The following is a 14547-nucleotide window of genomic DNA, read 5'->3' on the forward strand; positions in this document are numbered from 1 at the left end:
ATAAAGCCTGTCTTTATTGAAAGGGACCAGGGAAGGATCAATATTCTGGTTTGAAAAGAGAATTACACGAGTATTGTGTATTAATCTGTTATCATTATCAGTGTTATTTTATCGTATTTTATTTTGTAAAAAAGAGTCTGAGCTTTGAATTATAGGATTAGAGTTACCAATTTATCATGTCAACGAAATCAGAATCGGTGGTTGTTAAGGTGTTTGAAGCTGCTCAAGCAGTGTTGGGCCAATTTTTGGCGTTTTCAATTGCTCAGCAGATTTCTATTGTGATCTTGTTGCCATTTGTGTACACAATTGTCTGGCAGTTGTTGTACTCGATGAGAAAAGACCGTGTTCCATTGGTATTTTACTGGATTCCATGGGTTGGTTCTGCTGTTAGTTATGGTATGAGACCATACGAGTTTTTCGAAGAATGTAGAGAAAAATACGGTGATATATTTGCGTTTGTTTTGTTGGGAAAAGTGATGACAGTTTATTTGGGACCTAAGGGTCATGAGTTCATCTTGAACGCCAAATTGGCCGATGTTTCCGCAGAAGCCGCTTATACGCATTTGACTACGCCTGTGTTTGGTAATGGTGTTATTTACGATTGTCCAAACCATCGTTTGATGGATCAAAAGAAGTTCGTTAAGGGTGCATTGACTACTGATGCATTTAGAAAATACGTGCCATTGATCGCAGAAGAAGTTCAAAAGTACTTTTTAACCTCTAAAAATTTCTCCATTGGTGAAAAAGACCATGGTAAGATCAACGTCATGGTCACTCAACCTGAGATGACCATTTTCACTGCTTCTAGATCGCTACTTGGCTCTGAAATGAGAGAAAAATTAAACACTGATTTCGCTTACTTGTACTCTGATCTAGATAAGGGTTTTACTCCTTTGAACTTTGTGTTCTCCCATTTGCCTCTAGATAACTATCGTAAGAGAGATAACGCTCAAAGAGTTATCTCTTCGACTTACTTGTCCTTGATCAAGAAGAGACGTGATACAAACGATATTCAAGATAGAGATTTGATTGATTCTTTGATGAAGAATTCTACTTACAAAGATGGTGTTAAGATGACCGACCAAGAAATCGCTAATCTATTGATTGGTGTTCTAATGGGTGGACAACATACTTCTGCTGCTACTTCTGCTTGGGTTATTTTGCACTTAGCTGAAAGACCTGACATTCAGGAAAAGTTATACGAAGAACAAATGAAGGTTTTGGATAACGGCACGAAAGAATTGACTTTCGACTTGCTACAAGAAATGCCTTTGTTAAATCAAACTATCAAGGAGACACTAAGATTGCACCATCCATTGCATTCTTTGTTCCGTAAAGTTATGAACGATATGCCTGTGCCAAACAGTTCATATGTTGTTCCAAAGGGTCATCACGTTTTGGTTTCTCCAGGTTACTGCCATCTACAAGATAAATATTTCCCAAATGCCTCAGAGTTCAATCCTAACCGTTGGGATAATGATGCTGCTTCTTCTTATGCCTCAAACGAAAAGGTGGATTATGGTTTTGGTTCCATCTCCAAGGGTGTTTCTTCTCCTTACTTACCATTTGGTGGTGGTAGACACAGATGCATCGGTGAACATTTTGCTTACATGCAATTAGGAACCATTTTGTCCAACTACATTAGAACTCTTACTTGGAAATTTGCTGATCCTTCAGCAACCGTTCCAACTCCAGATTTCCAATCTATGGTTACCTTGCCTCTAGAGCCATCTGAAATTGAATGGACATTAAGAAAGTAGAAAGTTTCTGTGTTCCACTCCTGTCATACACTGATTTCTTCATTGTTCTTAGACAATAACCAATTGTTGGGGGAGTAATCACGCAAGAACAATATTTACACCACTCATTCAGTATCCTTCTTTTTTTGATAGCATGCGATACGACTGATATTCTATTCATTGTCCCATTTTCCTCGGTAATTTCAATTCTATCTCCGTCTGATGTGATACTTCATCATTTGGATCTTTCAAATACATATTAATCATCGCCGTTTCGTGAGTAGCCGAACGCTATGATAATAAAACTGTCCATTAGTTTGTCGAATATGTAAAATTTATAAATTATATTTAAAGTTGTTTGCTTAGATCAAATATTACGCAGAAAATATACCTCATACCACAAAACCGATGTATTTAGATCAATTAACAAGCTCTTTTGGAATTGGGACCGATTTCTGCAGTGATGACGGAATCTGTAACAGGTCCTTCTCTCGGACGTTTTGTTGATGCTGCTAGGTTTGGATCGATACTATGCTCGGATATACGTCCGTCTTCAGATTCGTTGGGTGTTGAAGCACTATCAGCCTTATTCACATCAGGAGTCTCGGATATTGGGGTGACTGTCGAAGCAGGTAGTACATGTTCCTTCGCCATGTTTTCTTTTAGGATATCAACAGCAGTATTAACACCATTGTCAATTTCAATCTTTTGTTGCTTCCTCTTTTTTGGTTTAGTGTAATTTTTTGCTTCTTCTATGATGTCGTGTTCTATGGACCTTGCAATTTCTAACTTTTCTAATGATACCGCTATGATGTTTAAGAGTTCCTTGTCGCTCACCATAACTGCAGCACTTGACTTAATTTCTGGATCCAGTTCCAACTTGATCTTTCTAGTTTCATATTCGGTTGAAATCCAAGTTCGTTTCGCTTCACTTTCATCCTCACCGAACTGTTTACGGGCCGCAATTTTAATTCTTGTTCTAAGTTCCAAATCTTTGTTCTTATCAGCATTGGCAAGTCTCCATTTTCTTTTTCTATATGTCTCTTTGACCTTCTTCAATTTCTTAACATCCTCAGCACTTAGGTATTGTTTGACCCTCTTCATAACTGGGATTGTTTTTACGGGTCTTCCATCTGAATCAACCGAAGGTAGATCAAAATGATACTTATTGAATAACTCTGTTGTCTTCTTTGAGGTTTGGATAACAGGCGGATGGATTGGGACTTTTACGTCTTCAACCCGCTTAGAGGGAGATGTATCTTGAACTAGGACAGGAGCTGTTTCAGTGTCAAACATTGATGAGTCAGTGCCCGGTTCTTCGGTTTTGATTATTGTTACTGATTTAGGGGTATTCATAGTCGATTTCAAAGTAGGTTTTGAGAAGTTAGGACCCTTCGCTTTGGCTAAAGGTATTTTCACCTCGTCCATATTCAATATGGATTTTTGTTTCTTCTTTGAAGGTACAAGAATGGGCAGAGCCTTGGCTTTAGTTAAGGACGGAATTAGAGTAGACAATTTGTCAATTACTTGTGAAACGTTTTGTCTAATATCTGAGACATCGGAAGTTTCGTCAGATGATCTTTTTTTGCTAACAGCTAATGGAATTTCCTTGATTGAGCTTTGCTCAGTAGGTATGAGTGATTGAGCTTTGTTATTTTCTTGGACACTGACTGAGTTAAAAGCCGGAATTTTAGGCTCTTCAGTCTTAACTTTGGATGTTGTTCTCATGATGGGAATTGACAAAGTTGGCGTAGAAACTTCCTTTTCTCGGGCTTCTTGGAAGATCGGTTTGCTGCCATCAGTGAGCGAGGATGTTGAAGAAGAGCGAGCTTTTTGTAGAGTTTCAGCAATGGTCAGCCTGGCTTGCTGAAGCATCGAACGTAAGTGTTCTTTGCTCTTTTCGGGATCGACTCCTACTGAAGCTGTCGCTTTTGCAGCCGCACGTAATGTCTGTAAAATAGGTAGTAAAGTGTTTGAGAGTAAAGTCCTCTGATAGATAGCTCTTTTACGTCTAGACATTTTCTCAACACTATGTGATTTCGGTCTTTTGGCAACCGGTAAAGCAAACGGAGGATTGACTGGAAATTGCCAAGGAGGGTGGAATGGAATCTTCTCTCTATGCACCACAGTTTTGACAGAAGGATCGAAGAAATATTTTTGTTTTCTCTTGGCTTCTTTTCGTACAGGCATTTTAGTAACTGTGCGCTTCCCAGCCTTCTCCAGAGAACCCCTGATATCATTCAACCGGTTGGTTGATTCAGGAAGGTTTGGATTAAATAAAGTCAACTGTTTGAGTTTATAGAGCGGTATACTCTTGATCTGCTGCTTCTCGCTTAGTTTGGTATCATTCAAAGCATCGAAGGAGGCTAACTCTTCGACAGTCATTGATTCCCTTTGCTTCATTTCTTCCGCAGAGTAAAATCTATAAGGCTTCTTCGGACGACCTGCACTGGTGAGGCATAAGTTTTTTGGATACGGTGGACCTTTTGAAACTATTTCTTCGAGCGCCTTCCTTTCTTGTTCACGGTTGATTTTTTGTTCTTCCTTGAGCTGCTTCCTGTGATTTTTTAGTCTATCCTTCTCCATTTTATGTTCTTCTTTTAGCTTCTTTTTCCGTTCAGTAGTCAGTCTCTTTGCAGTCTTGGCACATTCTCTGGCTATTTTACTATATTTCCTTCTTAAACGTTCCTCTGTTGTTGATAAACCCTTATTGACTAGTTCGTGTTTGATTTTCTGAGGCTTGAAAACAACAATTTTAGAGCCGACATTTGTTTTATTAGATCCGCTGAATTTGGTATTCGAAAGTCCGCCATGGATATTGTTAAACTTTAACTCTCCTTTCTTCTTCTCCTTCTTTTTCTTCTTTGGTGGAACAAAGCGAGATCTCAAAACTGATCTATCTCCAATGGTTTTCCGGGACAGGCCATCTGAGAATTGACTTTCGGAAAGTTCTTTGTCGAAACGTTCCATAACCGATGGATGTAGTTGATTTTGTACTTGTTCTTGAAATGCCATCGACATGGCATTTTGCATGATTTGATGTAGGTCAAATCCATCACTAGTACTTAAATGGGACACATCCGTTGTGTCCTTGGCATCTGGAGCTACAGCTGCCTGTGATGCACTTTCTTTCACAAGTTCTGGATCAAGAGGTATTGCCTTGATTTCTTGATTAATCTTTGAAGACGAAGTACCTTTCTTTTTTGTATCTTTAGGCACCTTACTTTTACCTTTTGGAGCGTAATCATCACCACTTCTACTTTTCGACTTCGACTTGTTCTTCTTTTTGGATGTTTTTTCTAATTTTGTCTCTTCAGTAGTGGGCACTTGGGCTGTTTGTGCATTATCCATCAATGACGTGTTAACCACTTGATTAACCATTTCTGCCAAAGCTTTGGAAAACTCGTCCTCATTGTAGTCATCTTTTTTCTTTTCCTTCTTTTTACTGGCCTTTTTCTTCTTCTTTGGAGAAGTTGCTGCTGCCTGAGATTCCTTATCCTGGCCTTCTTTAGCTTTTTCCGTAGATTTAGATTTTACCTTACGCTTCTGAGTGATTGGAAAGAACGGCATCGGAAGTGGAGGTGGTAAAGACTTCGAAAACTTGTGGCTTGTAGTTTTGGGTGGTTTTCTGGTTGAACTTGTTTTGGGCTTGGCAGTTGAAGGGCCACCGATTAACTGATTTTCAAACGCTTTCAATGTTGCTTCCACTAATGCCTGAGTTTCAGCATCACCGATAGGAGCATTTGGTTCCACCTGGCTAGCTACCGCTGGTGCAGCTTCGGTCTGTTCCATGAAGCCCTTAATAACATCTTCAAAATTGAGCACATCATTATTGCTAGAGCTCTTTTTTTCTTTGGACTTTTTCTCTTTCTTCTTAGACTTTTCTTTCTCCTTATCGCCCTTCTTACTGGTCTTCTTCTTTTCTTTGGATTTCTTCTCCTTCTTAGAATGCTTCTTCGGCTTCTTCTCCTGATCCAAATGTTGTAATGAGTCTAAAATAGCAAGCCGAAGGTTTTCGTCATCCTGGTCTAATACTTGATCTTCGGTTGGTCGATGCGCAGGTTCCGCATAAGTTTCTACATGTTGATCTCGTATTTCTTCATCTGCCTGAAGGATACCTTGACGTAGTATATTCGCCCATTCCTGTTCTTTGCTTTGCAGATCAGAATGACTTTCATTGACATGAGTGGGATCACCTGTTTCGTTATTCATAGTATTAATAGCCTGCGACACCATCGAAGCTAGAGAATGGTCTTGAGCATGCTCATCATCAGGTATTTGAGATATAGGTAGCAAATCTGGCAAGATATCATCTTCCCCAATATGATCGTTGTCATTTTGATGCTCATCATGCCTTTGTGTGTCTTCTAACGACGGAATATTATCATCGGAGGCAGCGAGTATGTTTCCGACTAACTCACTTAGATTCAGATCTGTTCCCTGATCATCAGACATGTTTTGCTACTGTTTAGCAGTGGTTTCAGCGTTTTTTGTATAGTTGCATCTCATCGCGTCTGTGTTTATGTTTGATTATGTGCAGTACATTGTTTTGATTACTTATGGTAATATATGATCACTTTATACGTATTTGATGTCTCATCCAAATTGCCGTGCCATTCATACAAAGGCACAAATACTGCGGAAGACGAACCATAAGTAAAATGCCGGTAATATATTAACGATTGAAGGTCATTTGCATTTTTGTGTTTTTCGAGATAGTGTTGGGTGGTCACCAATGTGTCATTGTTTCAGCAATAGAAGATGCTTTTGAAGTTAAAGGTTCATAATTATACAAGTTTACTGAGATACATATTTAGTTCTGACGCAAAAAAAAATTCACTGTATAATAAAGAGCATATTAGGTGCATTGCCAAATTACCAGCGAGTCCATCGTAACAGCGAAGTCCAGAAGTATTATCTATAAATGTCGAAAAAAGCTTCACTTTCTAATATGAGTATATTGGTAAGGGGAAAGAAAGTTGAAGTGATGAGGGTGAAATGTCATGCATGATGTTTTAATCCAGATTTCTTGAGCAGACTAGCCTGAAAATTTGGAACTCTTACAATTTCCTGTTAAAGCATTCTTTGGGTAAGTGTATCCAGCAGCTTCCCAGCTAGTCAAGTTAACATTATAATATGCAGTTTCGTGTGCTACGATGTAGTCATATGTTGGATGGTCTGATGGATCACAAGTGACACTTATGCTATCGTTTGGTTGGTATAGTCTGACGTAATCAATTGACATGGTAACCGGGAAATATATAGATTGCCAATCGATATAAGCCCAATTATTGGAGATACCCAAGTTAAGGATAATCGACATAGGTTCTTTTGAAATACGTCTCCAATCGATGTTACCATTAGGATGTAAGGCTGTTGCAAATACGGTGAAAGTTGGATTATCACCCACATGCCAACGAATATATCCATCATCATTATCATGCAAATATTCAATAGCATACTTCTGATAATGTCCTGCAGTCTGTCCAAATTCATACCAGGAGGCATTCAATGTTGAGACAGCAGAGACTGCTTGTTGGAATGGACCACCGCAGTACGTGTTCATTGATGTTATACTTTCGTTGTAAATCTCAACGAAGTCATAATCTGGAATGTACCAAATATCAAATGGAGCAACTTGATATGATTGTGATGCAACACCAACACCAGTGCCATGAAGTGAAGTGTCTGTTTCGATTTCGATAATATCAATTTCAGGCGCACCTCTACCAACCCCAAGGTTAGGATGATCTTCACCATCACATGTACATGCAGAAAGTTTTTGTCCTGGCAAGTAAGAAATACCATCTGGAGAAGATTGATTTGGTGTTATACCAGCATCGCACGCTTCATATGAATAAGGCCAAACACCTTCAGTAGTGGCCTGATAGCCTGGCCTACCTAAATTACCCAATGTCCAAGCACCAGGCCATAGACCAGATATTGTACCGTAGTTTGGAAGATTTACGCTGATTTCTAGTCGTCCTTGAGTGAAACATAGTTTATTCCAAGATTGAAGCATCCCCGACCTGTAGTAAAGATCGTTGTTCTTGTATGCATCCATTCTTAATTTCAAAGTACCTTCAGAAGTGATTACCTGTTGGGGAGAATACCATTCTAAATCCTTGGTGGCATCGTAATGGAAATTTGGAGCAGTCCAGAACTGATCTTCATTATCAAAGAACGTTCTTCCTTCCGCGTTGAACTCATCGGAGAATACTAGTTCCCATGTATCGCCACTTAAAGATTTTACTGTCTTGGCAGAAGATGGCGTGTCAGGGTCTACAAGACTTGTTCTTATAGCTGATAGTTGCGGGTATTCATATAAAGTCAAAAGCTCGGTAACTTCTGCACTACCATGACGACCTGCTCCAGTAAATGTAACAACGGGTAGAATGATAAAGACAGCAATGGCACCCAAAAATAATAATAATATACCGATTAATCCACCTGCAGACCTTTTATCCATATTTTTCAAATCTAATTCAAATCTTTTTTTATCGAGTCTCAGATCTTCTTCCAAATCTGGGTTATGTAAATAATCATCGTCTTCCTTTTCATCCATTTTCAAGGGGAAAGATGATGCTGGATATCCACCAAATGGAGAGAAGTCCTGGTCCGATAAAAAGGGATTTGATGAATTGATGGAAGAGTTAGAGTTATTCCCTGAAGATGAGCCTTGTAATGGCGTTCCTCCAGCATGCATAGATACGGTACGTGAATTCCCTACTTGAGGATATCTGTCAAATGCTGGGGGGGACATGATATCGGAGGTTGCGATAAGATTTGAGGCCATTGATGTACTTGAGGGAAATCCGTGATTTGGTTGTTGCTGGCTAATAGTACTGGGGACCCTCAGTCCAGCCCCATTGGGTGACCTTCCCTGTATATTACCGCTATTGCTGCTGTTGTTATTATTATTTCTGGCGTAATAACCTTTGTAATCAGAAACAGGTTGGTTGTTTAAATTCTTGTTGCTATTAGTATTGTTGTTGCTTGGATGCAGCAGCTGGGCGCTAGGATTACTATTATTGTAACCACTTGATGGGACTGAATCTGAAGTAGAATCTTGATGAAGGAGTGACGTAGCAGAGTTCTTTCCACTGTTGAACAGTCCATTCAGTTCTGATTCGTCCAGAAATGGATTACTCGATCCAGGATCTTGCGCTCTGTAGTTATCATTATAATCGGAATCGAAACTGCCGTTGTTAGTACCACCGGCAGTTCTACCAAACTGATTATCGTTTGCCCTTCTTGACATGTCGAATGGATTAGATAAAAGATCTCACTTGAGAAGCACAGAAGATAAAAGATAGAGTCGATCCAAAATATCAACAAAAAAATAGCGAGATACCTTTATCTTGTTTCCTTTAGTCTCTCTTCTAACTTCTAACAGCAATACAAAGTTGGATAACTTGAGTATTCTTACTTTTTGTTTTCAAAGTTGTGTTAAAAGGTCAAACTGGAGCTATGTTTTGTCTTGCTCTTTGTGAATTCACTGATCTATAAAGCTGTGATCAGTTTTCGATTTCACAAATCTTAGTTCGAAACACTTCCAAAAAAAAACAGATATTTCAGTGCTAGATTCGGAATCTCAAGAAAAAGGAATAGAAAATTACCGTTTTCTGGTGGTAGGATCTATGAAGTACAGTATAATGCAGGGTATTGCAGTGCAATATCGTACGGTATAGTACAATGTAGTGAAGTGGTCTTTCCAGGTATTATTAACACTCGAAAGCTGTTCTACAATAATGATTTTGTATTTTTTCTCTAAGCAAGGAGGATGGAACGAATCAAAGTTGAACAATACACTTCAGTTTTTTTTCTAATAGAGTTTCCCTTGTCTTGCTTTATTCAATTGTTGGCAGTGTGACAAAAATTTCAGTTATACACACGTCTCGCGTCACCAATTCCTGAAAAGTCGTAGCCTTCAGTGTAATCTAGCAGATGTATTTCTTGCTTGATCCGGTATGATATAATCTGAACAGCTACTTGAATTTGCCTTGAACTTTTCTGTCACTTTTTTTCTGTTTTGTTATATTTAGTATGCGATGATGTGGTGTTTACCTGAGATACACGGAACTACTTTATCGCTTCGAGTAAGAAACAGTGGTGGTCAATTTATAGAAGCTTTTGCTCTTGTTTCTTTCTTGTTCTCTTTCCTGCTGTTCTTCTGTGCTGCTTTGTCTCTTATAAGCCTTATTTTTCAATGTTCTTCTTTCTTGTTTTAGCTTCTCCCAGTACGTTACGTACGACAAAATTCCTAATTGGGATGAAACTTAATGGAAAAGAATGTGCCTCTCTCAGATATCTTGCAAAGAATGGTGGAACTCAGTAAAAGTAAAGAGAAGGAAGGGGAGTCTGACGTAGGAGGGAAACCGATTGTTTTCAGTTTGTTCTTCCTCGTGGATTGTTTACTCGCGCGTGTCTGTCACTTCTAGTCTCGTCCTGTTTTCTCAATTCGTTCTTCTTTTGTTGTTACGACTGGTTGCTTATAACGTGACACTTTATGGAGGGAAAGAACAATTGAGTAAGGATTATCGGATTGACGTTTGTTATTGAATTATTTATTATTTTATCATACACTACGTTAAAAACGGATGGAAAGAAAAGGGTGGGGGGAGATTTCGAACTGTTCGTCCATGTTTCTTATATAATCTATCTGTACATTTATGAGAAATTGTCATTCTTCTATATTGGATGCTCGAATTTCACTTTAAATTTCAAAATTAGTTAATACGAACGAACAAATGAAAGGGAACAAAGACACATATGGTTTTTATTTGATGACGGGGATTAGTTCTATTTTGTGTCATGGGTTGGTAGTTTCATTTTTCTTATCGGTGACATTCATGATTGAATTCTGAGAAATTGGCTAGCAGCGATTGCTCACAGTTCTGAACCGTAGAGCTTTATATTTTAAGAAATTGTATACCTATTAAACAAGGTAAAACGACAAAAGTAGTTTCTATTTACAAATACCTGCGAAACCATTCAGGAACAGTTCCTGAGTGGACTGCGCGCTTGTGTTCCTCACGTAAGAGACACGTTGGGACCCTGACGTTTTTAGGCGAGAATTGTATGTAATCGAAAGTTATTAGGAGCGAAAGAAACTGAGTCTCTGTTAACGTCTCGTTCCTCTTAACCATGTAAGAGTGATACTGTGGTGTTTGATAATCGGTTGGTGCCCGTACCAATTGCGTCAGATTTGTAGAAGAAGTGATTTTACCTATACCTCCGCCTGGGTGTCTCTCATTGAAAAATATTTCACGTTTCACCGGATCGTTGCCAAACCATGCTTTGCTTATTTCAATGCATATACAGTCTAAGACAGTAACCATCAATGATGTCGATATCGTTGGTGCACGTAGACCTCTTTGGAATTTAGGTTCTTTGAACCTATCTGCTTGAGGTACCACTATGGTGTGTTGGCAATGTGTTGCTAATGTGGAATTGCGGTTACCAGTTACTGCTATCCTAATGCACTTTTCCCAGTAACTTCCTCCGGCTTTCAAATATCGTAGTAGATTTAATACTTCATCAGTTTCTCCAGAGGTGGAACAAAATATCAGCGAATCGTTCGGTTGGCAGCACCCCATATCACCGTGCATTGCTTCAATGGGATGCAAATCTCGCGCAGGAATCCCCATCGAAGTTAACATTGCTACCGTCTTGCATATTATTTTGTATGATTTTCCGCATCCTACGAATATAAGCTTGCCTCCGTTGCGAAGACTATTCACCATATTATTGAGGGTCTGGTGCAAATTTTGTAATTCGTCTTTGTCATAATAGAATAATGCAGCATCTTCAAACGCAAGAGCATGGTGGTACAACAAATCTGTGAACTCCATGCTAGGACGCACCCTTCCGTACCGTTCCAATCTGCCTAATTGGTGATATCAGGTTAAATACCTTCAGCCCGTGTTACCTGTTACTTGATTTTGAAGAGGTAAAGCGGTCTTTGACAGGTTAACTCGTTAAAGAAAAGAAAGAAATTGAAAATGACTAAGGGAAGGAAGGCTGATAACCCTTCTCAAATCAATTTTGATAAGAAGGTTATAAACTCTGATGGATTCACGAACGAATCGTTGAATAGCTAATACTATGGAATACACTCCAACCTAACAACAGATTTTCTCAACTTTGCTCAGTTTCTCCCCTCCAGTGGGCGATGAGCAACTCGCTATTCCTGAACAAAATAATCCGTTGTAATTATATGCAAGCAAGCAATTATAATCACAAAACTAGAATGGATCATCAGACGAAAAGTAGGTTGAAAAGGGACTGTGAGTTATGTAAACGCAAGATTCCAAACACAAGGAACAACTATATATATATATATCACTTCATATCTTGCTTTTAGTTTATACTGACAAATCCATACAGAATTTCAAGGTCGTATGAAATAATGCCTGGTATTAACCGATGTAAATACGACAGACCTAGTGTAATTTTCTATCATTCTTGTGTACAGTTGATAAGTTTTTTATGTGGTGTCTTTTCAGTTCTAAATCCAATGTCTCTATTCAGCTGGATCGACACCTTTGGGTCAGCAGCATAAATTTCTTTTCTGATTCTTTCAGGAATAAAATGAGCTTAAAAGGTAACGCTGTGAGGAAAAGTGCTCTCTTCGAGCTTACCTAACGACTCCGTTACGTACACATCCTCTGATGATTGTAAATATCCTTGTTGCGCTACCAGTGGCGGGCTGGCTTTCCTTTGCTAGATTCCTGAGTGGTTTCCTTGTTTTTCATTGAGATGATACCCAAATTGCGAGTCACCTATGACCTCATTCACCCCTAATCTTGTCAATGGAAGTACTAAGTCAAGCTTTATAGTTTCTAGCTTTCTGTATTAACAATGCACACGCATTCGTTGAAATAGAAGTCCAAAGTACTATCATTGACTAAGTATGAAGACGAAGTGAGCATTAGGTTACCGACGACCCTCCCACTAGCGGATGTGCTGCAAGAATGTAATGAGGATTCAAAGCCATGGAACTGTTATTCACAGTTAAGAAAACGTGACATTTCTTTTTGAGACAATCTGCACGGTCCCTAGACAGTAGACCGCACTTGATTAGTTTAAAAAACTATAAAAAGAAAATGGACGAGTCCGGAGTCGAACCGAAGACCTCTCCCATGCTAAGGGAGCGCGCTACCAACTACGCCACACGCCCAATGTATTTTCTGAAAGGAAGCTACTGGCATTTGTACTATATTGTGCTGACAGTGGCATGACTTTTCTTGCTCTATATTGCAAATGATGCCAACAAAAAAAAGTAATAAATTAATCATTTATGGTAATCGAATGCTTTTGAAGGTCCAAAGTTATTGAATAGTTGAAAATGTAACCACCAAGAAAGAAATTGTATCATGAAAGGTTAACCTCAAGCCGGCTATGAACAACTAAAACTTATCCATCAACGGACATCTATTTCTTCGTAAATTATTTAAATTATGCTATTCTACACATCCTCTAAAACGGAGTGACCAGAAGGTGTTTGCGTCAACGATTTTTGCCATCTTCTTACCTCTTCGTCTTCAACTTCTTCCAATACTACTGAGTTAACACTTGAGGCGGAGTTTCTTCTGGGTGGAGAAACTCCATTGTCGTAGTTGTTACTGGAGTTGACATTATTCTCTGACTTTTCAGAATCACTAGAGTCAAAGAGGACGTCGATCTTAAAGGCTTTAGGCTTCGATGCTTCTAGCTGTGTGTTGTCGTCATCCGAAGTGGGTAATTCTTTTTCAACTTTTTTGACCTTTCTGGAGTTGCTCTTTGTCTTATTTCTGGGCTCGTTTTTAGAGTGGTGGTGATGATAATGGCGGTTTTTCCTTTTGAGGATTTCTTTACTCTCTGTGACTTGGGAAGGTTTTTTAGTTTCAAATTCAGATGGTTCTTTCTTGTGCACACTTTCTTTGTGTTCACATTGTACACTCTTCACTTTTTCTTCCTGCATTTCTTTCTTGATCAAACGTAATTTCAAAACAGCATCATGCAAGTCATCGGATAACTGTAGTCCCATAATTTCAACGTCATCCACTTCCTCATTCAATTCGAAGATCTGATCAATACCATCCATTTTGCTTGTTACTCTGAGCTCTTTCCCGTCATGTTTCAATTGAATGTCATAGTCACGGAATAGCTTCTTGCACATGTTGATACCAAACTGGGTCCAATTAATAGATCTTAGTACTTCGTTGAAAATTGTTTCTTGGTTGATGTCGTTTTCAACATAATATTGGTTACCGAGCCAGTCGGTGACTAACTTATATCTAGGAATGGTATCTTGGAAATTCCTAACATGAGATAAAATATGGTGTTCAATAGTTTCCTTAGGAGCAGTCTTCTTCAGATCAACAATGATCTCGTTTGGCAAATGCTGCACTTGGTACCTTACAGTTGGCTTCTGATGAGTTGTTCTTCTCTTTTTGTATGGACAGTTCTGAGTAAACATGAATGGTGAAATCTCTGGAAGTGTACAGGCAAGCATCGTTATTAGTCTTTGTTCTTATTGGTCTTTGTTGATTTTATTAAGTTTGTTCTTTGATTCAAGTTGAAGATTGAAATATGAGAGGTGGAGGCTGGTAACAGATTGCAATAAATCCTTCAGTTATCGTTGGCTTAAATATAAAAACAATTGAGCTTTAAACATTTGCTCCTCGCCACAGATACTCTTTCTAGCTCCTTCTTTCCTTCTCTCGATGGTGTTGTTCTTTGCTTGGAACTGACTAATGCATCAAATCTTCATGGAACGCTCCTTGATCTTCTAGAAGGTTCTCGAGATTCGAACCCTAAAAAA

General features: G+C 38.8%; 5 protein-coding genes and 1 non-coding gene across 6 annotated transcripts; 1 reads left to right on the forward strand and 5 right to left on the reverse strand.

Annotated features, from left to right (window-relative positions):
* Positions 1–176: 176 nt before the first annotated feature.
* ERG11 (sterol 14-demethylase) lies at positions 177–1760 on the forward strand (the record flags this gene model as incomplete). The annotated part of the gene is made up of 1 exon (XM_454109.1): positions 177–1760. One exon carries the CDS (start codon positions 177–179, stop codon positions 1758–1760), a length of 1584 nt encoding a protein of 527 aa, XP_454109.1.
* A 402-nt stretch (positions 1761–2162) lies between these two features.
* SPP41 (Spp41p) lies at positions 2163–6194 on the reverse strand (the record flags this gene model as incomplete). The annotated part of the gene is made up of 1 exon (XM_454110.1): positions 2163–6194. The coding sequence occupies one exon, from the start codon at positions 6192–6194 to the stop codon at positions 2163–2165; it is 4032 nt and encodes a 1343-aa protein (XP_454110.1).
* A 583-nt stretch (positions 6195–6777) lies between these two features.
* On the reverse strand, positions 6778–9000 carry KLLA0_E03697g (SKN1/KRE6 family beta-glucan synthesis-associated protein; the record flags this gene model as incomplete). The annotated part of the gene is made up of 1 exon (XM_454111.1): positions 6778–9000. The coding sequence occupies one exon, from the start codon at positions 8998–9000 to the stop codon at positions 6778–6780; it is 2223 nt and encodes a 740-aa protein (XP_454111.1).
* A 1711-nt stretch (positions 9001–10711) lies between these two features.
* On the reverse strand, positions 10712–11593 carry KLLA0_E03719g (SIS domain-containing protein; the record flags this gene model as incomplete). Its single annotated transcript, XM_454112.1, has 1 exon — positions 10712–11593. The coding sequence occupies one exon, from the start codon at positions 11591–11593 to the stop codon at positions 10712–10714; it is 882 nt and encodes a 293-aa protein (XP_454112.1).
* A 1255-nt stretch (positions 11594–12848) lies between these two features.
* KLLA0_E03741r lies at positions 12849–12921 on the reverse strand. Its single transcript has one exon. It is a non-coding gene; the product is annotated as a tRNA-Ala (tRNA).
* Positions 12922–13209: 288 nt separating this feature from the next.
* KLLA0_E03763g (uncharacterized protein) lies at positions 13210–14238 on the reverse strand (the record flags this gene model as incomplete). The annotated part of the gene is made up of 1 exon (XM_454113.1): positions 13210–14238. The coding sequence occupies one exon, from the start codon at positions 14236–14238 to the stop codon at positions 13210–13212; it is 1029 nt and encodes a 342-aa protein (XP_454113.1).
* Between the last annotated feature and the right edge of the window lie 309 nt (positions 14239–14547).

This window comes from Kluyveromyces lactis (genome assembly GCF_000002515.2).
Source record: "Kluyveromyces lactis strain NRRL Y-1140 chromosome E complete sequence".
NCBI lineage: Eukaryota > Fungi > Ascomycota > Saccharomycetes > Saccharomycetales > Saccharomycetaceae > Kluyveromyces > Kluyveromyces lactis.